The sequence below is a fragment of the Callorhinchus milii genome, unplaced genomic scaffold (assembly GCF_018977255.1).
Source record: "Callorhinchus milii isolate IMCB2004 unplaced genomic scaffold, IMCB_Cmil_1.0 Scaffold1, whole genome shotgun sequence".
NCBI classification, from domain to species: Eukaryota; Metazoa; Chordata; class Chondrichthyes; order Chimaeriformes; family Callorhinchidae; genus Callorhinchus; species Callorhinchus milii.
The window spans coordinates 115,094,644-115,119,387 of record NW_024704742.1 but is presented as its reverse complement, the minus strand read 5'-3'; the positions used below and the strand labels follow the sequence as shown (position 1 = coordinate 115,119,387).

The 24,744-nt window shown below is 41.0% G+C and overlaps 2 protein-coding genes across 3 annotated transcripts in view; both read right to left on the bottom strand.

The window, feature by feature from the left end:
* oclnb (occludin b) overlaps positions 1-1,558 on the bottom strand; it is a 43,995-nt gene extending 42,437 nt beyond the window's left edge. The window contains exons 1-2 of the mRNA XM_042331669.1: positions 1,502-1,558; positions 726-825 (exon numbers count right to left, since the gene is read on the bottom strand). The gene's annotated coding sequence lies outside the window, so the exon portion shown is untranslated. The remainder of the gene's footprint in view (positions 1-725; positions 826-1,501) is intronic.
* Positions 1,559-5,884: 4,326 nt separating this feature from the next.
* Positions 5,885-24,509, bottom strand: rad17 (RAD17 checkpoint clamp loader component). 2 transcript variants are annotated; one of them, XM_007899778.2, is made up of 17 exons: positions 24,421-24,509; positions 22,414-22,532; positions 19,939-20,223; positions 19,288-19,368; positions 17,968-18,124; positions 16,778-16,914; positions 15,975-16,027; positions 15,143-15,271; positions 14,771-14,831; positions 13,971-14,082; positions 13,152-13,337; positions 12,466-12,551; positions 12,001-12,147; positions 10,637-10,783; positions 9,856-9,976; positions 8,466-8,523; positions 5,885-7,204 (listed from the first exon to the last, which is right to left on the bottom strand). In XM_007899778.2, the coding sequence occupies exons 2-17, from the start codon at positions 22,453-22,455 to the stop codon at positions 6,979-6,981; spliced, it is 2,028 nt and encodes a 675-aa protein (XP_007897969.1). In that variant the 5' UTR covers positions 22,456-22,532; positions 24,421-24,509; the 3' UTR covers positions 5,885-6,978. The 2 variants fall into 2 exon arrangements, with proteins under 2 accessions (XP_007897969.1, XP_007897970.1); XM_007899779.2 differs by having other exon boundaries at positions 15,143-15,268.
* Between the last annotated feature and the right edge of the window lie 235 nt (positions 24,510-24,744).

Here is a 24,744-nt window from a genome sequence, read left to right as displayed (position 1 = left end):
CTATTTAATATTGAGAACAATGAACAAGACACTGCAGATGTGAATCAATCAATTTTGAATGGTTCAGACCGTTAAGAGTAGACAATGAATCTCTACACTCCCTGAGGGTCTTCATGCTCATCACCAATATAAAACATGGAAATTATGCATTCGTTATTGACGCATTATTATTGATAGCACTTAACCAGAGAGAATTCTACCTCTCTGACTATTTCCCGAGTAAAATGCCAAATTTAGAATAATGCCTCCCAAAGCCAGAGTAACTGGGTGGTGTAACTAGGTACAGAAGTATTGCTCAGGGTAACTAACTGGACAATTACCCCCCACACTTCGTTGGGGGTAGGGTAAGAAAACAACCCAGTTATTTAGCTGCCAGTACTCATGGTGAACTGTGGGAGAAACTAAGAGGCATGAAGCGACACTCCCTGATCAGGTACAGGCCTGCAGTGCAAAACCAAGTCAAGACAAAAGATTTCCAGGTTTCCTCAATACTCCACAAAAGTCCCAAGATTATCTTTAAAAACGAAAAAAGTTATCTGGTCAAAATTGATTCTGTGGCAGTTCCCTCCACAAGGATCACGTATTGAACTTGCTTAACACACCTCTCCCCCCCACACACACACACAGTCCAGTTTTATGAAATGAGAGAGGAATAAATAAAATCAACGACCAAAATAACCGAGAATTTGGGTGTAAAAAAACACCTGATAGAAAAACTCACTCACATTTCAAGGGCACGAAGCAACAGACCAACAAACCCACTCTGAACTCTTAACACCTCCACCCATAAAACGAAACGAAACCCTGTATTGTACTTCGGTTAAGCTGCTCGTCATGTTCACAAGGGGCAAAAAAAATATTTAAAAATGTTTTTTTAACAAAAGTAAAAAGTAGCAGCAAAAAAAAAGTCAACCTTTTTCCCCCGTTTCCTCTTTTCTTCTCCCTGCGGACACCCACCCAAAGTGGGGGTGGAGGTGGGGGTGGGGCCAGGCCAGGCCAGGCTGGGCACCACCTCGGGGAACAACTCCAAGTGAGGGAATGAGGGAGTGAGAGTGAAGCCACTTCCTCACCTCAAACACCAGCCATTTCATACCTGACTCTCCAAAACCCCTTTCTCTTTCCCCCAAAACACACACACACACATACACCCCAACACACCCCAACACACCTACACCCCAACACACACACACACCCCTCAACACATACACCCCAACACACACACACACACATACACCCCAACACACACACACACACCCCAACACACACACCCCAACACACACACTAACACAGACACACCCCCCCCCAACACACACATTAACACAGACACACACACCCCAACACCCACACCCCAACACCCACACACACTAACACAGACACACACACCCCAACACCCCAACACACACACACCCCCCCAGCAGTTTCGCCGCAGTATTTAACACACACTTCTAACAAAAGAGTGTGATGTCCTGTCACCCCCAACACCACAGCAAAACCCCCTCACCATCCCGGCCTCCACACCAGCCATGTCGCTCCCAAACCCTCACTGCCCCCCCCCCCCCCCAGCCCCAGCCCGCCCGCCCGTCCCCCCCCCCAGCCCGCCCGTCCCCCCCCCCCAGCCCGCCCGCCCCCTTTCCCTCAAACCACAAGCCCAGGACCTGTCGCCAACATGGAGTCAGCGGCAGACTGTCCCCCTGGTCTCAGTGACTGGGCTCTGGCTGCTGTGTATCAGTGCGGGCTCCGCGGGCTCTCTCTCACCTCGTTCTCTCTCTCTCTCTCACTCACTCACTTATTTCACACCTGTTGAAACTTGCGACTTTTTTTTAAAAAAATCATAATTTTAAAAATGGCGGAAATCCTCAGGGACCGTATCACGTGACCAGGACCCCACCCTCCCTCCCACAGGGATAACGTCAGAGCCGAAACCACCTGCACAGGTATCAGTGGCGCAGCGCGGCGCGGCCTGTGGGTGTGGGTGAGCGGCTCTCAGTAATATACCTTCGTCATCAGAGGGCTGCAAACACAAAGCTCCGGCTCTGTCCCAACTCCCAGACCAAAACCAGCCGCGCCGTCAGTCAGCCCACGCACTGAAACTCGGGTCAAAGGGATGTTGCGCTTGAACTGTTATTGCACAGATTTTTTTTTGGGGGGGTCAGACATCATTTGATGTACCCTTCCCCATCTTCAGGTCGCACCTCAAGACCTTCCTCTTCGACCGTGCCTTCGTTCACCTCCCCCCACCTCTGGCTCGGCTTTGTGCTCCTCTCTGGGACACTAACCTGCGTGACGGGTGCTATATAAATGCAAGTTGTTGTTATTTGGACTATTGTTCATTTCTTGGGCACCCACTTTATGAAGGATATATTTGTTCTTGGAAGAGGTCCAGCCACAATTCAACCGGAATGATATCTGGGATGAAGGGCTTCAGCTATGACGAGAGGCTGAGTGAACTTTGTGTTCCCGAGAGCTGAGGTTAATGAGTGATCTGATTAAGCTCTTTAATTATAATAAAGGCAGTTTACAAAATAAATGGGGAGTGACTATTTACTTGAGTTGGGGGAAATTCAGAACATAATTTAAAATTAGAGCTAATGATGGTTAAAAATCAAGGAGGAAAAAGCAATAAAGGGACTGTGAGAATATGAAAACAATTAGCTCTCGTCTGATGAAATAACTTATATAGAAAGATGGTAATATTTTATTGAAGGGAAATTTAAATCTTTCAATAGCTGCATTGATGATTGAATTCAATGAGGATAGATACAAAATCCTACACAACTGGCATGAAGAATACTAACTTTGATGGTAAGGTGACTGATTTGCCTGGTGAGGAAACAAATTAATGTTTAAGAAGTGACATGTGTGATGCAAATTAATAAAGAACAGGATTGCTAGATGCTTTGCTAGGAAGTTGTTTGAACTTTTTTTTAATAGTTAAACAATTGTTTATCACTAAATTAAGCCTATAAATTACACAGCTCTACACTTTATAAAAAAAATCTATTAATCACTTTGACATTTTGACAAGAAGCCACTGTACCAAAACAATTTTTTTTAAAGTTTTGGATGAGCATTGGGAATTCTGTTTTGCATTCAGTTTAATAGGAATTTAATAGCCTGAAGCTGAACTTTGAGGCTTCTCAATTGGTACAACATTCTGTTAATTGTAGGATAGAGATTCAAAACTGTCCTGAAGAGAAACTAAAGATTAGGAACCTTTTCTCTCTGTGGTGGTGGAAGTGATAACACTCTGATCTCTGGGTCAGAAAGTTTTGGATTCGAGCTCCACATTGGGACTTGAGATTATTGTCTGGACCGGGTATTGCAGTGGAGTATTTGGGAAGCACTAAATTGCCTCACAGAGAGGCAGTTTCTCCCAATATCCTGGCTAACAATCCTCTAGTTGGTCATTTACTTAAAGCCATTTGTGAGACTGTTCTGTGTCTAAAATAGTAATGTCACTTGGTGAGGATTTTGAGGTGTGATAAGGCAATATAAATACAGCAGCTTGCATGTATATAACATTGTTCATACAGGATAAAGTCTCAGACTGCTCATCTCTTAAAGTTGCAAGTTTGTTCTTTCTTGGGGGTTACATGAAAGGTTTAGGTTTGCAGTTATGTTTCTTTTTAAAAGGTGAGGCAAGAGGTACAAGTCACTAATAGGAATCTTGTTGTTGTTGTAGTAATAGAGGAACAAAGGGAATGGAGGAATTTCACCCGAGTGGGAAGCAGAATTCTACCTCTTCCTAGAAGTAGTTTTGCTTTAATTCTGGTCCACCCCAAGAATAAAGGACAGTAGCATTATTTTCTTTTATATGGTACTATTGTCCTCTGACTGACCAGTATTCCCCGTTGACAACTGTGGCATACACATTCATTTTAAAATATGACAGGTCAGCTCTATTTGCCCTTCATACAATTCAGCAGCTTTCTTTCAGCTCCATAAAAATCAACTGTTTATATTTAGAGCCAACACTTTCTGGCCTATTTACAGATTTTAATGGGTGTTGCCCTGTGTAATAGAGGCATAGTTTACTCAGGTCATGCGACACTTCACTTCACAACAAATTGGGAGACAAATGAAAGGCAAATCCACACTGTATTTAACTGCCTGACAGCACTGCAAAGAGTTGAATGAGATGAGGACCAGCACGGGAGCCACTGTGAAATTAATCATCATTGGAACCTTTCATCTTCATAAAATAAACTGTGAAATGTGAAGTGAACCAAGCTTTTAAACCTCACGTTCCCCCATTACTTCTTTTCACTCTTGGGAAGCATACTGAACATTGTGTTCTTAAACCTTCACCTGGGTTCTCAATTTCTCAATAATATTGCTAATGAACTCATGGATTGCACAGCATGGAAACAGACCATTCAGCCCAACTGCTCCATGCCAGCGTTTAAACAGCAGTCACCCCCTAATCTTTACTTCCCCCATACTATTTTGTCAGCCTCCCCGAAGGGTCAATTCAAAAATATTAGCCGTTACCAATTGTTCTGTCAAACCTGTTGTGCATTCTCAATGGTCAGTTGTCTTTTTTATTAACACGAATGGGTCTTGAAAAGCACGAAAAACACAAACAGTAAAGTGCTAGAAAAGAAACCTACTTGTTTTCTTTGCCCTCCCCTCACCCCTCCTGATCGCAAGGGACACAGTTTTGCAAAGGCACATATCAAGGTAATAACATCAAGGTTCCACTAGCGAGAAGCAACAAAGGCACCCCTGAGTAACCGAATCACACAGCCACAAGCACAGGAACACTCTCAGACAGGGATGGTCTGTAGGTGTAGGAAAATCCTCGAGGAGAGTGTGAGAGGGAAAAGGGAAATAAAAGGGGAAGGAGTGATCAAGTGAAGCTACTTGGAAATGTCCATTTAGAATGGGATTTCCTCAGTGTTAAAGTAACTACAGTTATCTTAACTAGGTTCAATCTTTGAATCCTCCATGGACACAACCTAACCACTGTGACACCTTGTGGTAGCCTCATTTTAAAATAAATGAGGACAACCATGGCAAAGATCTGAATGTAGATATTTCTATGATTGAAAGCTCTTTAATCCTTTCTCAATAACTAAACATCTTTCAACTTAAAACTATTTTATTCTGTACATATTTTTTTAAAGCTATGTGCAACACAACTTTACCTAATCTTGATGTATACTGCTTTTTAACCCTGTATAAATCCTGTAGGAATGCGGCTTTTAGAATACACATGAACATTTAGCATTAAAGATATATTTTAAAAATACCTTTAAATTAATATAAGCATTGACTATGTAACTGCAATTGGCAGTTCCATTTGTTCTGTACTCTCATTTTATTAAAGGAAATGTGCTATGGGATGTACCAAATAAACTGGTCCATAAAACAGGGTTAATATATAGACAACAGAAGAAACTGAACACATGCAGCTTCCCTGGCCGTCAATGGATAAAGCTGCAGCCTGATGTAACAAGGCAAAGGGTTGCACATTTGATTCCCAGTCTGTGCATTTAGCAGACCTAAGGAAGGTTGCCAGTTGGCAACACTGATACTAAACTATCTTAGCATTGAATTAGATATGGAATAATAAAGATAGGACAGGATTCTAGCTCCCGATGCTTTCCAACTAACTCTGCAGGAATGCTCAACCTTTGATGCTGATGGAGGATTGAGCTTTATAATAATGTTTCAATGTCTCTCTCAATGGCCCCCTACCACACCCAGATTTACATATGACAAATGTACCAGAGGTGCGCATGGATCCATATCCCACCATACATTAACAGCTTCAGTAGAAAATTGGGAATAAAATGCATGCAAGCTGAATGTGATTTATCTTATGTTAATAAGTCATGTTTTGGTGTACTCTGAAAAACACTTACTTAAGCATAAAAACATGTGAAGTAGCAACCGTACTGGTAATTTAATAGCATTAACAGGTTAATTTTGTGAATTCTACAGCCAACTAGTAAAAATGGCAACTGTACATCCTATTAAAGCATAAATTATTTGTGTTTTGTAGACTTTGTTGTGTCCTCTTCACGAAGACGTTTGCTAAGCATATAAACATAAGTAATTTTCTTCTTCTTGGCTCTGCATCTGGATAAAGAAACTTCATATACATGTTCAAAGCAGAGCTGCACTTGGAAACTGACTCAGTAACTTTAAGGTCAATACAAATGTTCAAAATTATGTATGAAAATTCATAGAAAACATTTGATAGAATTGTGACAAATCCTCAAAACCATCAGACAAAATCATTTACTTTGCAGTGAGTCATAATAAACAAATTATTTTATAATATCATTGCATTTATCTAGCATCTTATCACTTCAGGAAGCCATCTCAAAATAAGGATTCACAGTGAAGTTTTGTGACTGCATTTTGTAGACGAACATGGCAGCCAATTTGCACGAAGTGTCCCATAAACAGCCATGAAGTGATTAACCAATTTTATCTGGGGAATTGTTGGTTAGGACACTGAATTTTTCAAATAGTTCCACAGGATCTTTAATGTGCAACTGAACAGGCAAACTGAATCTCAGTTTAACAACTCATGTGAAGGACAACACCATCAAAGCAGTGCTCCCCAAGCACTGTATTTGAATGTCAGCCTAGACTGAGTTCTAAGTCCTGATATGGATCTTAAATCCACAACCATTCTGACTCAAGAATCCCATCAACTGACCAGGCTGAAGCTCTGATTATTTTGGTACAGTTACTCAAATAAATTGTTCTTATAGAGTCTTTTAGTAAGACTGCAACATTTCAGTAGATCTTAGTGAAGCAAACACAGGAAACTGTAAATTTCCAATGATTCAAAGGCACTCCATATGATTGTAAAAACATAGGTTGTTCCAGTTATTGTGGATTTAGCAGACACTAAACTTGTGTTATTGAAACAATGCTTTAACCAGCTATTTACTTGGGTTTCCAGACATCTGAAAAAAATAAATATTTGTACACTTCAAAAACACAAGCCAAAAGCAAGTCTTAATCACTATCATATTCCTCTATTATGAATTCCTCTTCAAGAATGGATTGTGTTATGGTAGGTTGTGGTTGGCTGTTTGGTAGATCTCCACTACCAGTCTGGCTTGCTGACACAGCGGAATTCTGGGTCTCCATCCCCACTGATGATGTTGCCAAAGAAAAATTCTCATCATTATCCAATTCCATAATTCCAGGATCTTTATCTGTTAAAGTCTCCAATGTTAGTCTTAAAAAAAGAGAGAAACAAATATTAACCAGCAGCTATTCTCATGGGTTTTAACACTGACGAGTTACTGTGCAGATTGTGAAAAGATTTTGTATTTTAATATTTAATGTAGGTCACTTCTATTGATGGAAATTTCAGAATATTGTTTAAACTTTTGTGAAAACAGGGGTTGCTTTCTTTTTGTGGAAAAATATTCAGAAATTGGAACCTTTTAAATGTTTAGTGTTTTTCAGCATTTATATAGCTTGATTTAGTTTTAATTCTGAATGATTTACAGAATTCTATCTGACAGAACAATTGATATTCTTGGAATCAAAAGTACCAACTGTTGCCAAAGTAAACATACATTAAATATGAAAACATTTAGTGATAAGAGCAGTTAAAACACTCCCTTGTTTTTCTCTACATTGCTATTACAAGTTAAGTTGAAGTACAATGAAAATCAGAAAAATAACCAGAATGCCAGACTTAGCTCAAATATATCTCCAGAACTTGAATTTTTTTTCACACACTATTTAAAAAAATATACATTTACATAGTGCCTTTGACAAATTTAATAGTTCAGTTGATGAAACAAAAAATTACTGCAAAACCAAGTTCCTTATTGATTTATTCTATGTCTCACACCACGGGCCACCGAAACACTCATACACACATTCATAACATCTAGGCTTGACTATGCAAACTCCCTACTTGTTGGCCTCCCCAACTCCTCCTTCAATAGGCTGCAGATCATCCAGAACTCTGCAGCCCACATCCTCTTCCACACCAGGTTCCGTGACCTGAATAACCCCCATCCTCACCCAACTCCACTGGGCTCCCATCACACAGAGGATACAGTTCAAGGTCCTGGTCCTCACCTTCAAAGCCCTCCATGGTCTTGCTCCCCCCTACCTCTACGACCTCCTAACCCCCTACCAACCTGCCCACTCCCTCTGCTCAGTGGGCTCCAGCCTGCTTTACATTCCCCCGCCTCACCCGACCATCCTCTTCAACCGTGTCTTCGATCACCCTCCTTCCTCCCCTGCCCTTCACCCTCCCCGATCCCGACCCCCAGCTCGGGTCTGAAACACTGTACACTGTCCAGCGCCTTGGGACGTCCTCCTGACCTGAAAGGCACTATACAAATGTAATTTTGTGGTGGTTGTTTGTAGCTTTAGAAATCCAGTTAAACATGAGGGGTTTGAAGCAGAATGGGTGCAGAGGCAAGCCCTAAATTATGGTTACACTTTAATAACTGGAGTATAAATGCTTCACATACCTAGCAGGGTATCTTTTAAAAGGAAACGTTCCCACATCTTGGATAAAATTAATCTGGGCTGTGCATAAAACAGAAATATTTTTGTTAACTCTCGACCATATAATAACAATTCATAAACCTAATTTTCACAATAGCACATTCTCTGTGTTATTGCAAGAAATTTAGCTCCTTCAATCTTACAATTCATCTCCAAGTAAACAATGGATAAAGAAATCTTTCCAAATTGCTTTGTCCTATCTAAACTGTGGATCAAATTAAAAAAAGCTTGCTAATTTTAGCTAGTAATCCCTTATATACTACATAATAATAATCCTTGCATTTGATATAGCGCTTTTCACGTCTTCTAGACGTCCCAAAGTGCTTCACAGAATATACTGTAAAGTGAATTGACTGTATATTTGTGGGCAAACGCGGCAGCCAATTGCACACAGCAATGTCCCACAAACAGTCGTAGATTGAAAATGACCAATTTATTATTTTTTTTTGTTTTAAATGATTATTAGCTAAAATGAAGTTGAATGGAATTGAAGGCAATCTTGCGGCCCATATAGGAAATGAATTGGGAGGTGGAAATCTGAGAAACAATGCCCGGTTAGCAGACATTGACAAATTGGTGTCCCCCAAGAAGTGGTGTTAGGTCTACAGCTTTTCATGCTTTCGAGGGGAGTATAGAGTGATGCTGTTATAAACTATTTTGCTGGAGTACAACTATAACCATAGTCCCTTGTGGACCTGCCGTTACTGAAGTTTGGTACACTGCTGGTTTGTTTGGTTGGCAACCAGAACATACCATACTAAACATATCAAAAAGAATGTCAGCAGTGAGGTGGTAGTGGGGCCATAATGCAGACCTATTATAACACAGTGTGTAAGATTTGAATCATCAGGACCCAATAACTTCAATATCTATGTGCTATATTATGTGATTGGTCATGATGCACAATTGCTGACCAATATTGGGCCTTATTTCAAGGATGATAGTGATTTTATGGACCTCAACTATTGGGTTATAATGGGTTCTACTGTACTTTGCTACATTGCCCATAGTTCCACTTAATCAATCTATGTTCCTTTTTCTATTCTTTTCACAATTTACAACACTTAGCTTCGTATCATTAACAAAGTTAGATATGAAAGGAAAGGGGCCTGAGGAGCCGATTCCCAGCCTATGTCAGTGTCTTCAATACAGCAGGGAGAAGATGGGAGAAGCCAAAGATAATTAAAACTATATTGGGACTTTAAATTCTGTGATTGTGTTCTGAAATTGAATTATGACAGAGGAACGATCAAAAACTGTGAGGTTATGTTTTCACCTATTACAACTTCACAGATTTTCAGAATGATTACTGTTAGGTGGGGATATCATGTGTTGTTATTGCACATTTCTTACCTTGATTTCTCATGGGGTTTGTCAGCAGAGCAAGGTATGGCAACAACTGAGTCTGAAGACATATTGGTGCTAAACAGAAATTTGAAAAAAAGCCTTTGGCTGCATTGCAGTTCTCATGGTACTGCAACAGAAAGACAAACAAGCACTTTAACTTTGAGTGATCAGGCGGTTTTACAGGAAGCAGTATTACAGTATGCCAGGAAATTAGTTCAAATGAGCAGTTATGAAGAGGGCATTTATTTATACATCATCTGAACCCCACAACTGAGATTTAAATAAGATACATGAGTGAGAAGGGAATAGAAGGTTAAGGGAGGGAGTAAGGAACAGGCGAAGAGTTATGGTAAGTATAAACACCTGCACAGACTAGTTGGGCCAAATGGCCTGTTTCCGTGTTGTACAATCCATGTAAATCAGACAAGTGCAATGCACATCAAGATCTGTCTCAAGACCTTCCTCTTTAACCATGCTTTCGGCCATCTTTCCCCCCTCCCCTCACGGCCCCCTGTGTCCCCCCCCACCCCCAAAGCTCTGTTGCAAACCCTAGACTGTCCAGCACCTTAGGATTTGGCACATTGTTCAACTTGTGTGAAATAAAAAGGAATGTTACAATAATAACAAGTCATAGATTTGATAACCTACAACAGGAAAAGTGTATATCATGTGCATTGGTGATCAATTACTTCAAACCTCAAAACATGTAAACAGAATTTGGAAAAAACAATCCCAAACTGAATCTGATATGAATTGTTCAGCCACACAATCAGCTCTTCAGCCATACCTTTTTATTTATCAACAACCACTGTGGTTTGTGAAAAGGTTTAAAGCCAATTCCTCCCTGGCAGTTAGCCCGAGCTCGAGCTGTGTTTGCATGGATTATGCCTCGAGTTGCTACAGATGCACTGTACGTCATCATGGTGGAATGATGCTATAAAATCATGCAAAAGAGAAGGGAAATATTAGGCGTTGCAAAACCCAACATATAAGAGAGACTTCAAAATGACCAACACTTGCAAGATTTAATTTTTACATTTAAAAATTTGGGTATTCTCTGGCTCTGCATTTTCAGAACAATATGCCATCCATTAAAAGTAGTTAAAGCTACTGACTTGAGTGAAATTGAGCCATACAAATTAGAGCTCACAGAGGTATAGAGAACACATTGATATTCACATAAAACAGAAGTCATTGGGAACACGCAGCAGGTCATGCAGCATCTATGCAGAGAGGAAAATAAGTTAATGTTTCAGGTCTATGACCTTTAGTCAGAACTGAACGCTGCTGGTAGGAATCAGATAAATGATAAATGCCTGAAACACCTTCATACATCACCCAAAGAATTTCTCTTCAAATTTTCCATTCAGAAAACAAGGGAAAGGTAGGGCAACTGCTAAATATATGAAATTAAGCTATATTTGAGATTCTGAACTTGGTCAAGTAAGTTCAATTAAAGCAGAAACTTTTTGAGGGAAAGAAAATTACAGAGATATCTGTATCCGTCACGTAGGGTAGTGGACAGTGCGCTTGCGAGAGGATCCGGATTCGATTCCCGGGCGGTGGTGAAACCTTACTCCACACATCCTAGTTGCCTAGCAGTACAACAAAATTACATTTATAATAATAAATAATAATAATCCTTGCATTTGATATAGCGCCTTTCACGTCTTCTAGACGTCCCAAAGCGCTTCACAGAATATACTGTAAAGTGAATTGACTGTATATTTGTGGGCGAACGCGGCAGCCAATTGCGCACAGCAATGTCCCACAAACAGTCATGGATTGAAAATGACCAATTTTATCATTGTTTTTTTTTGGAGGGATTATTATTAGGCGTGTGGAGTAAGGAAACTTGCCCAAGGTTTCGCCCTGCCTGGAATTGAACTCAGGTCTCTCACTTGCAAAGCGAGTGCTCTAACCACTGAGCTATAGGACTCCAGTATAGTGCGTTTCACATCGGGAGGACATCCCAAGGCGCTGGACAGTTAGTGTTTTGTGAAGTGCTTTGAGACGTCTCAACCACATAAGGCGCTATATCAAATGCAAGGATTATTACTTTCACTTTTATACTTTAAACCATCCAAATACCCATTGCATAGGCATATTATTGTGATATTGCTTCATGTCACGGAGTAACCCGTTACTTACATTCCAGTCTGCTATCAAGAAGTTTGCATCACTTAGATAATCACTTGCTCGAACAACATCCTCTATTTCTTTGAAGAAATCAAGGTAGTTTTGGTGAAGGTAAAGATTGAACAACTCTGCAGACATATGTGAATTTTCAATTACTTCCTGAAATGAAAGGTGGACAAGTGATCACAAATAATGATTCGTCGTCACCAATGACTGCTTTTATCTCATTTGAATCTTCTCAAATTTGTGCTGCTGCTTCACCTAAGAAGGCAGCCCACCTGGCACTAACACATAATCTGCCAGGCAGTAAATCTCCACAAAGAGAATCCCTGCTAACTGTCACTGGAGATGGGAGCACGGCATTGTTGAGCACACTTAAAGTCACAGCCGACGCTTGTAGATTTGAGATCTCAAATTCGGATATACCGTATGTGGTCTCCCTGCTTAAGCAAAGCATTGGACAATGATTAATCTTACCTCAGGATTAACTAGCAGTGGATCCCTCTCATGTTCAGATAGATGAGTTGGTAAATCATTCAAATCCACACCATTTGGTGCCTCTCCTTCAAAATAAGGGAATCTGTTTTTATTTTGTCAGTTATTAATATTCTACTCCATCTTTGTACTGAAATGCTTTTCTCAAAAAAATAATTGTACAATAATCCTTGCATTTGCTAAAAAGCTTGTTGTTGAAATGTTTCAAAGTGCATCACAGAATTTTGCTATGAAGGGGAGTGGTTGTGTATTTTGCAGGCGAACGTGGCAGCCAATTTTGCATACAGCAATTTTATTTGGGGGACTGGTTTAGGATCTTTAACTTGAAGAAAACTATATAAATTTCCCTCCCCTGCACTTGAATTTTGAAAACACAGAAAACAAATTCTGATCACGCCACTTTCAATGGAATTCTCCCACCTAGTGGTAAAAAAAACTTGTAACAAAATGTGTCAAGTCGCAGACATTTTTTTCTTAAGACAATTCTACAGCTCCATATTGATTGGATATTCTATGGAAATTCATTGATGATAGATAACAGGTATTAGAAAAGTAAAAAGCACAATAGAAAATTGATTTGTGAATTGCAATAGGAGATGATTATTTTTTTCCTTCTTGCCAACTTTCTCGCCTCAAAACTGCACTCCAACAAAACTTGTCCAACTTACGTTTACAGTAAAGTATTTTCCCCAGTGCTCGAAACAGAAAGAGACAAGGATCCTTGTTTCCAATTGCTTGCAGGCAGTCTCCCTTCTCAGATGCCTTTCCTTTTAGTTTTCCTTTTGAAAATGTGCCTGCTTTGGCTAGAATTTTTCTTTTGCTGAATGACAGCTGATTTTGCTCCAATGAAGAACCTGAATTGAGTATTTGTGCACACACGTGTCATGAGATAAATTGTGTTTATGTATGCATAAAAAGAATGAAAAGATACAAAAGTATGAAGCAGCATACCATTAGGACACTGGAAAATACTAAAACTAGAGTGTTACCACTTTGGGATCTATAATGTTAAACTATACAACAAATTCATTAACAGGTGCACATATTTAAGTGGTGGTATAGTTATCCGTCATTACATCATATTTAGAAACAGCTCAAGACAACTAATGTGAAAAACTGCAGTGTACACTACGAGATTTAAGTTTTTGTCTCCAATTTTCTTCTCCACCCTGAAGGCAGTGACTATTATGAGGATACAGTTTCTTCAATGTCATCAGAAAGCTATCCCACTGGGCGGGGTGGGGGGAAGGAGAAGAAGAGAAATCACAGCCAACCCAGATACTATTGCCACCCAACATCCACACGCAACACACACAAACACGCACATACAGGATACAGACACTAACTGTAGCGCCCCACCAGTCATTAATTTTTTTTAGACTATTAGGTTTCTAAAACACAGCCTTGTTTCAGTTCAGTATTGTATGAACCGTTTAACTTAGAAAATTAGTGAGGTAACTTTATTTCTTCCCAGGTTAAAAACTTACCTTGTGCTGAAGCAAACTGGAGGCTATTTATTGCACATCTGATGTCTCCAGCACTGCCTTGGCAGACCAGTTCCAGCATTGCCTTGTCAGGGGCAACAGTCTTTCCACCACTCTGCAGATTAGATAATAATCCTTGCATTTGATATAGAGCTTTTCATGTCTCCTAGACGTCTCAAAGCGCTTCACAGAATAGACTGTAAAGTGAACTGACTGTATATTTGTGGGCAAAATGTGGCAGCCAATTGCGCACAGCAGTGTCCAACAAACAGTCGTGGATTGAAATTACCAATTTATTATTGGGATTTTTTCTTGAGGGATTATTATCAGGCATGTGGAGTAAGGTTTCACCCCGAGGAGAATCAAACTCAGTGCTCTAACCACGGAGCTACAGGACTCCACAGATCATCAAAGAACAAGTTAAATGTTCCATTTTGGGGCGAATGGTAAAAAAAAATGTTCACTATTTTCATTCAGTCTTAAGTGAATTTCCAATAAACAAGTAAAGCAAATTGGATATCATTCCTGGGCAAAAGAAGTCCACTGCAAAATGTTCATTTTGCAAACCCAGATTGAAACAAAACAACCAGTAAAACAAAGCAACAAGAACTTGTGTTTGTACAGCAACCTTCATGCAGGGTAGCATTTTGTAGCACTTGAAAATATGACATATTTGTCATTTAGGCTCAAATACAAAGAATGCACATTAAGATACAGTGTTTATGGTCTGCCAGTGCTTATATAACCAAGAAAGGAGGGAAAACAATTATTTTGCTTGTAAAATATAAATTTACCCTACTGACCTCTTGAGAAGCTATTCTGTTTAAAACTTTCATCATGTTTGTGGGTGCCACAGGATTAAAACTGCAAATAAATTGAAAATACAATTACGATAATGAATTAAAATGGATGCAGAACAGAAACTCAAGATCCAGAATTCACCCTTATTACCATTTTTGCAGAAACAAGCAAAATTATTTTTTTAAAAAAAGAAATGCTTACTGCATTGGCAATTCTGTCATCTCAATTATTTCCTATAAAGTCTGTTCTTTCACTTTATAATTGCAGTGCTTCTCACTGCACAAGACCTGAGTTTTGTAAAGTGAATAACCTCAAGTCAAGAAGAACCAAACAACCAGGCTTGGCATATTTAACACTGTAGTGTCAGTACTTGCCTGATATTGTAAATACACAACTCTTCCTGGATGTCTTTAGGAAAGAGGAACCTCTGGTTGCTGCTTCCACTTACACTGTCAGAAATGATGAACACTAGTGGACACCTTGCTGTCTGTACAAACCTCCTGCTTAAAACAAAAATCAAGCTGACTTTTCTTCGTATGTTCCAATTTCACCAAGTTAGTGTTTATTTAAACAAAAAAACTTCAACAATTCAAATCTATATATTCCAGCAAATCGTTACATACACACGCAACACAGATGCCGCAGTTGTAATCTGAATATGTACAATATTCATTAATGGAATAGAATAAAAAGAAATTGTAATACCCTTCCTGTAATCTAGAGTTGTTATTCATTTATTAAAATGCTCAATTTTTTAATTTCATTCGATAAAATGTGTATAGGATAAATGTACTTGTATGTCAACTTTCTTAAAAAGGAAATAAGATTGAACTCAAGTTCCTACCACAAGCTTGTAAAAAAGTATTCATATTTCATTCACATGGTCATTGGCATAATTGGTTGCAGGCTAAATTTAAAAAAAATACAATATATCTTTTAAAGATTTCTGTTTACTCCATGACATGTTTGTTCTTCACATTAGTTGACATTTTCAAATTACTAATGGTGTATCTGTAATGAAACAATTTTACATGCTCCAATTATTTACTGAATCATAGTCCTAACTGCAGTAAGAAGTCTACAGCTTCATGTTAAAAATAAAACCACTTTTAGTATTCCTGGAATAACCCGCTCAGAATAATGTATAGGAATTTATGTTGTTATTCTGTGAGGAGTGTATTTTTTAAATGATTTTGATGAACTTACCGCAAGACTTCATGCATGCATGAAGGATCCCTATAAAACTGATTTGGAATATCCTGTGGAATACAACCAGAGTTTGAATCATTTTTTCTGTATATCAATAGTTTACAAATGATCTATTACACAAGGTTAAAAAAACCTACATTTTTCTCTCAGTATGAAAGCAATGTACAATTGCAACTCAATCGTTTAATATCACTTGAAAAGCCTAGTCAGAAAAGTATAGAGATTAATCGATTAGGAGTCATCATTCAGCAGTCAAAGCTGGACTCTGGACCTAAGTACTGAGGCTGAATACCACCCCACTCTTTGGAACTACATCCCACATTCCATTTGCCTCAATCTCTCGCTTGCTCCTTTGAGGCACGTCTCAAGACCCTCCTCTTCAACCATGCCTTCGGCCACCCTTCTACCCTCCACCCTCCCTTACCCCAATCCCCCTCACTCAGGTCCAAATTCCTGACTGTCCAGCGTCTTGGGACGTCCCAAGATCCTCCTCTTCGACCGTGCTTTCGATCTCCCTGCTTCTTGCATTTGATATAGCGCTTTTCACTTCTTCTAGATGCCTCAAAGCGCTTCATAGAATATACTGTTAAGTGAATTGTATATTTGTGGGCAAAATAATGCCATTTTAAGTAAAGAAATGGCAGAATTACAGAATATTGTAAAATGCAGAAAATAAGAAAACATTTTTATTTTGCCCCAGATTCCTGCTGTATTCATTAAAGCTAATTTATCAAACTGCAACATTTGTGATGTTTAATCCTCAATGAACAGGTATCAGAGCTGAGAAAAGCTTGACTTACTTCCACAAGAATCACCTTCTTGTCCGTTTGAAAGGAATCTCCCAACATCTGGAGTTTATTGTACTTGTTAGCTCGTAACAGAAACTCATGAAATAGAACAGACTGTGACGTGCTGGTGTACTGCTGGAAACTTGAATCTGAAGTAAATCACAGGATTTATTTACAGATTTGAGAAAACCCGAGTTTACATTCTTTACATAATAAAATACAGAATTGTTTCACTGTGGCCTTTACACTGGGTGAGTGAGCAGCAAACGGGGTAGAGTGTTGAACTCCTACACTATTGATAGCTCAAGGGCATATTCACTCAACAGCTCTTTTATGGCAATCTGGCAGATCAAGCCTCCAGAAGGTCAGCAGTTCTAACTTCAAAAGTACAAAAAGATTTTGCACTGTCCACACATCACTGGATTAGGAATAGTCGGAGATTTGGAGAAGAAAATAAGGAACAGTTCCAGAATATTAAACAGTTGATTAATAGAGTCTAACCCATCTGTTTGCATTTGCTTTCAGGTGAAATATTAAATTGCCAATACTATAAAGGCCATCGGATAACAACAGATTTTGTCATGTAATTATTTCTGCTACATGTAATCTAATAATGAAATTACAAAAAAGTATATGAATGTAAATTTGTACTGTAAAATAGGTCAATTTAACTGTTTGGCCCATAACAAACAGATGTATGTCCACATAAATGAGTTGGTCTACACTCGTCTGCAGGCTGGACACCCCAATTCCACACACAATAACTGGCTTTGACTAAACTTTATTTAGCTCTTTCATGTTGTGAGTACATCTCAAAGTCCTTCACAGAATTGATTAAGAACCTCTGTCACAGCATTTTCCCTTTTGCAGAGCAAATATATCCACGGATTTCAATTGCAGCTCGATTCAATTGTACAAAACAATAGCAGCAGAGCACAGCATCTAAGCCTGGGGTAGATATGTAGCTGGAGAAAGGATATAATACTGCTTTCACATTAAGAGTTTCCCTCTGGATGCAAACCAGTCTGAAGGCAACTCTTTAAGCATCCGATTTTCTCAATGCCAGATTTCCCTAGACTCTGTTGAGAATGGGGTTGCCTATTGCTTCTGTATACAAGAACTCGGATGCCTTAATGAAAGAAAGTGGCTGGCTCTCAACAGTTTTACATTATCCCTGGAGTCCAAAAGCTGATAGTTCTTACCAATATCAAAGGAGTCCCTAAATTCAGGCTTCTTAAATTCATTTTGAAGAGGGTTTGTCCACTCAAGCAGTTGAATTTCCAGCTCCTTTACAAGTACTTGTAGTGTGGCAGTCTTGCCAGCGCCTGAAGGACCTGTCAGTAGTAAGATGGAACCATCCTTTGAAACGCAAAATAATTACATGTATTATTATTCACTCATAAGAAAAAGAGCAACTAAAATTTCTACCAAATATCTAGTCTGGGGAAGAAAATGAGAAAGTAATACAGTTTTGCATAAAAGAATCTTCCTTTAATAATCTCTTTAAATCAGTTAAAAACAATTGTAATTCAGTTTCAATATAAGTAATTATTTTTCCTTTGCAACAATAGTGGATATGAAAGAACTAATACTGAGTTAAGCCTGTACGTTTTCCCTGAATTGGCACCATAATGTTGAGATCTACACAGTGCTAAGTCCAAAGGAACAACAAAAACTTGCACTTATATAGAGCCCTCCATGCAGGGTAGCGTCTCAAGAGCACTTAACAGTGGTGGAGCCTGACTTCGAGCCGGTGGGGGGGACCGTAAGCACGGTCGAAAAGGAAGGTTTTCAGGCAGGACTTGAAAAAGGGGAGAGAGGCAAAGCGGATAGATTGAGGGAGAGTGATCCAGAGCTGCAGGGCGCAATGGCTGAAAGCACGGGCTCCATTGGTAGAGTGGAGGGAGCGAGATACAAGCAGGAGGCCCTTGGTGGTAGATTGGGTAGTGAGAAAGTCAGAGGTGCCATGAAGTGAACAGATTGGAACACGAGTGTGAGGACCTTGAAGTCGATCTGTTTGGTGACGGGGAGCCAGTGAAGCCTGGCCAGAACTGTTGAGATGGGGGTATGGAATTTGGTTCGGGTAATTATGCAGCAGCAGAGTTCTGAATGAGCGGGATTTTTGGAATAATGGAGCTGGGGTGACGAGTGTATTTGAGTAATCCATATTCCAGGAGGTGACAAACACATGCACGAGGGTTTTGGCTGCATTTGGGCTAGAAAAGAATGAACTGTGGGAAGCAGCTTTTTACCCTAATTATTTCAACAAAGCTGGTTCTATGGGGTATACATCAGTTGAGATGTCTCCATAAGCAGCATGTTCCACAATGTGATGTGGGTAGAATGTGGTTTTACCATATTTTTCACCCCTGGATTCTTATTCTAAACTATTGTCTAAATTAAGACATTTATAAATTAAGAAGTCAGTGGTCAGATCAAGTGAAAACTGTTTGTTTTTTTACAGCTAATTTTTTTAATTTTTTTTGCAGCAAAGTGCTCTATAGTGACCCAGTCCGACTTACCTGGTGGCATCTCTGTCGTATATGGACTTTTAACCAATTTTCAACCTCTTCGATTTTCTTCTTATGAACTGCAAGCTCACTCTGTAGCAGAAGAGAACATAGAATGGAAGAGAATATAGGATAGCAGTTTTAAGTGAAATACTGTCTAGCTATCCATGCATGGTAACTTATTTAGAGTGCTTAACAGTGGCAGGAGAGATGTGAGGTGACTGTAAACACCGTCAAAAAGGAAGGTTTTCAGGCGGGACTTGAAAAAGGGAGAAAGGGGGCAAGGCGGAAGGATTGAGGGAGAGTGTTCAAAGTAGCTTGACTGAATTTCCGCCATTGCATAACAAACATATCAAACAGAAAAAGGCAACTTTGGCTCAATGAAATCAATCTACTTCACAAATGATATGCAAAGCATCAACAACAATGAACAACAACTTGCATTTATATAGCGCTCTTCAAACAGGGGTGTGTTTCAGAGCAAAATATCCTACAAAAGCAGCACTTTTCTTTAGTGTCTGACACACGTGGAACTACGTCACCATACTTAAGAGCGTCCAAACAAAACCACTGATAGTTCCAAATATGTATGGAAATTTCCCACCCATACACCCATATTCCAGGAGAGCAGGCTATAGAATTCACTCTACACAACTCTGCTACCTGTGTCCGAGGTATGTATTCATCCACCCAGGGTTCAGTTCGATTTGAAGGTGGGTTACTCTTGCGGTAATTAAGCAGTCCCTTGTTAGTTGTCTTGGTTCTTTTTCTATTCTTTGTGCTGTTTAAGGGGAAGAACTTGGATCTTTTGTCTCTTTCCGGCTGGAAAATTTTCTGACCACCATTACTCGACAATGAATGGCCTGATGGTTTTCCGTGGGAAGTCACTGAGGTGATGGTGGAGTCACTGAGAAAATCATCAAAAGCCGGCTGAACCCAGTTTGTCAACTAAAGCAAAAGAAGACAATGCCATTCACTATATATTCATAACAGTAATGCTTGCATTTGATAGAGCGCCTTATCACATCCTTGAGCCATCTCAACTCTCCTCACAGAAGTATAGTGACTGTGTATTCTGTGGGCAAAACTATTCATCTCACACTACCTCAACCTATATCAACTGAAAATATGTTGGATTTCCACACGGACTTCATCCATGGAGGCACACTCCACCTCACTGAGCCAGTCTGGAACCTAGGGGTCTTGTTTGAGCCTCAACTGTCTCCCCCACATCCGTGCCATGACCCACTTTGCCTTCCCCCACATTGCCCGACTGTGCCACTGCCTCCCTCTCAGGCTGCCAAAACCCTCATTCATCACATCTAGGCTTGACTATGTCAACTCCTTGCTTGTCGGCACCCCCAACTCTTCCCTCCACAAGCTGCAGATCATCTAGAACTCTGCAGCTCACTTCCTCTCCCGCACCAGGCTTCGTGACCCTATCACCCCAAGCCTTGCCTGGCTCCACTGGCTCCCCATTCCCCAGAGGATAGAGTTCAAAATCCTCGTCCTCACCTCCAAGGCCCTCCATGGCCTTGCCCTTTCCTACCTCAGTGACCTTTTAACCCCTTATCAATCTGTCCGCTTCCTCCGCTCAGCAGGCTCAGGCCTGCTCCACATCTCCTGCCCCACCATCAGCAGTCGGGTCTTCAGCCTCTCTACCCCCACCCTTTGGAACTCCATCCCACATTCTCTTCACCTCCCTCCCTTGCCTCCTTCAAGGCACGTCTCAAGACCCTCCTCTTTAACCTTGCCTTCGGTCACCCTCCTACCCTCCACTACTTTAAATCCCCTCCCCTGCTCAGGTCCAAATCCGTGATTGTTCAGCGCCTTAGGATGTCCTCCCGACATGAACTATACAAATGTAATTTTGTATTGTATGACCCTGACTGACCCCTAACGGTCCTGACCCCTGACTGTCCAGCCCCTTGGGATGCCTTCCCGACATGAAAGGCACTCTATAAATGTAATTTTGTTGTTGTATTTGTGCAATTTTTCTTTCAATGTAAAAGATCTGCCACGACCTATAAATTGGCAGATTAGATTCAACAAGCTAATTGGTCCTATGTCCTCTCATTCAACCTCTTGGTTCCTATGTCTTGCCATATCAATATCAAAAAATAGAATATAAAACAGGTCCAAGTGATGAAAAAAAATCACCTATTCAGTGCTATTTGATCTCAACCATCTCTATCGTGCTCCCATTAGAGCATCAAACTTTTTTTTAACAAAAAATCAGTGCAGCATCTTAGCCTCAACCAGCCTTCCTGAGAACTAGTCAAGTTGTTAATCACCTTCTGGATAAAGAAACATTTCCTACTGTCTGTCCTCAAATTGTTCTTTGCAACTCTTATCCTCTGCGCAATTAGCTGCAGTGTTTCTCCCACAAAATATACGGTCAATTCACTTTACAGTATATTCTGTGAAGCGCTTTGAGACGTCGAGAAGATGTGAAAAAATGCTATATCAAATGCAAAGATTATTATTATTATATCCACTTGTTCTGCTGTCACAGACCATCCAAACATATTGTTCTAGGTTTACTTTCTCAATCCCATTCATTAATAATAATCCTTGCATTTGATATAGCGCCTTATTATGTTGTTAAGATGTCTCAAAGTTCTTCACAGAATATATTGTAAAGTGGATTGACTGTAAAATATTATACACCTCTACACGGTCCTTTTTGAAACTCCTCCATTCAACACTGAAGAGCCATAACAAGTCTAATTACTGTTCATAGCTCTGACACAGCAAATCACTATCTTTGCTGAGATCAGCAGTCAACACAGACCTGAATTGAACCTAGGACTTTCACCATCATATCAGATGGTACATACATCCATTCAGCTGCTCAAATTACCATAAACATTAATCAGAATGTGTTGAATACAATTTTTTATCAACGATGAGATAGTTTTGGCAAATTCTGCATTTAAAATTCAGAATTGAAGCCATTGCTTTATCAAGACTGAAACTTGAACTTCTGCTTTTTAAAAATGCAACCACAATAAGTTTTATTACTGCAAAACTTGAAGTCTTAAAAGCATATTCTGTCCTGTACTTGGGAGTTTTAAAGCTCCCTATAATATACAAACTGTAATCACAGAATACTAAGAGTAAAATATAATTCCTTACCTTAGCAGAAACAATCTTTCTGCCAACATTAGATTTTGACATTGTCAACTCTAGTAAATCCCATAAGCAGACCAAGGTTCTATGCACTCAAACAACAAAATCTCTTCTCACACGTTTACCTTCAGTAAGAAAAATAAAGTTATTATATTAGTAGTGTTCACTAGTCTCCGGGCTAAACTCACTCTCTTGCTCGCTTAGCCTCACACTCTCTCTCAGCTTCACTCACTCTCTATCGCTCTAGTCTCACTCACTCTCAGCTTCACTCACTCTCTATCGCTCTAGTCTCACTCACTCTCAGCTTCACTGATTCTCTCTCTCTCCCTCACACTCGCTGCCTCACTCACTCACTCACTCACTCGCTGCTCACTCACTCACTCACTCACTCACTCACTCGCTCGCTCTCTCACACTCGCTGCCTCACTCACTCACTCACTCACTCGCTGCCTCACTCACTCGCTCGCTCTCTCCCTCACACTCGCTGCCTCACTCGCTCGCTCGCTCTCTCCCTCACACTCGCTGCCTCACTCGCTCGCTCGCTCTCTCCCTCACACTCGCTGCCTCACTCGCTCGCTCGCTCTCTCCCTCACACTCGCTGCCTCACTCGCTCGCTCGCTCTCTCCCTCACACTCGCTGCCTCACTCGCTCGCTCGCTGCGAGCGACTCACTCGCTCGCTCGCTGCGAGCGACTCACTCGCTCGCTCGCTGCGAGCGACTCACTCGCTCGCTCGCTGCGAGCGACTCACTCGCTCGCTCGCTGCGAGCGACTCACTCGCTCGCTCGCTGCGAGCGACTCACTCGCTCGCTCGCTCGCTGCGAGCGACTCACTCGCTCGCTGCGAGCGACTCACTCGCTCGCTCGCTCGCTGCGAGCGACTCACTCGCTCGCTCGCTCGCTGCGAGCGACTCACTCGCTCGCTCGCTCGCTGCGAGCGACTCACTCGCTCGCTCGCTCGCTGCGAGCGACTCACTCGCTCGCTGCGAGCGACTCACTCGCTCGCTCGCTCGCTGCCTCGCTCGCTCGCTCCCTGCCTCGCTGCCTCGCTCGCTCGCTCCCTGCCTCGCTGCCTCGCTGCCGCCTCGCTGCCGCCTCGCTGCCGCCTCGCTGCCGCCTCGCTGCCGCCTCGCTGCCGCCTCGCTGCCGCTCACTCACACACTCTCGCCCTCACTCACTCCTCGCTGCTTCACTCACTCACTCACTCACTCTGTCTCACACTGGAACATAGGAAGTTAGAGCAGAAATAGCCATTCAATAAGATCATGGTTGATCTTCTAACCTAACTCCATCTGCCCGCCTTATCCCTATATTCGTTAATCCCTCTATCCTTTAGAAATCTATCAATCTCAGTCTTGAATAGGTTCAAGAACTGAGCATCTACAGCCTTCTGGGATAGAGAATTCCATAAATTCACTACCCTCTGAGTGAAGAAGTGTTTCCTCAACTCTGTTTGAAAAGGCTGACCCTTAATCTTAAAACTGTGACCCCTAGTTATAGATTCTCCTACCAGGGGAAACAGTCTCACACTGTATGCTCTGTCAAGCCCTATAAGAATCTTATATGTTTCTATAAGATCACCCCTACTTCTATATTCTAGAGAATATAGGCCTAGTTTACTCAACTATATATAGGTCAACTCCTCATCCCAGGAACTAACGGGTGAATCTATGCTGCATCCCCTCTAAGGCAAGTATTTCCTTTCTTAAATAAGGAGATCAAAACTGCACACAATATTCCAGGTGCGGTCTCACCAAGGCCCTATACAGTTGCAGCAAAACTTCCCTACTCTTGTATTCTAACCATTTTGCAATAAACACCAACATGCCATTAGCCTTCCTAGTTGCTTTGTGTACCTGCATACTAACTGTTTGTGACTGGTGTACAAGAACACCCAAATCCCTCTGAACACTAACACTATCTAATCTCTCTACCTCTAGAAAATAATCTGCTTTTCTGTTATTACCCTCCCTCCCTCTCTCAGCCACTCTCTGTGTGTGTGTGTGTGTGACTCACTTGCTGTCCTGACTCTCGCTGTTTCTGGAATCTTATCTCCACTTTAATCCAAACGGGAAAAATAACAACAGCGCCCGGGGTCCTCCTTGCCTCTGACGCTATTTTTTTAGCGTCTTTTAGCGACCTCCCGAGCCGCCGGAAATGAACACGGCTGTTTATTTGGGATTATTTACGCCACTTACCCTTCCCCAAACCCCGGAGGAACAACAACGAGGCCAGAATCCTCCGAGAGGAAATACGGCGAAGCTGAAGACAGTACATTTGATGCGAATAGTTTTTTTTTGCAGGCGGACGGCAAAGAGCTGAGTGACGCGGGTAGGAGTG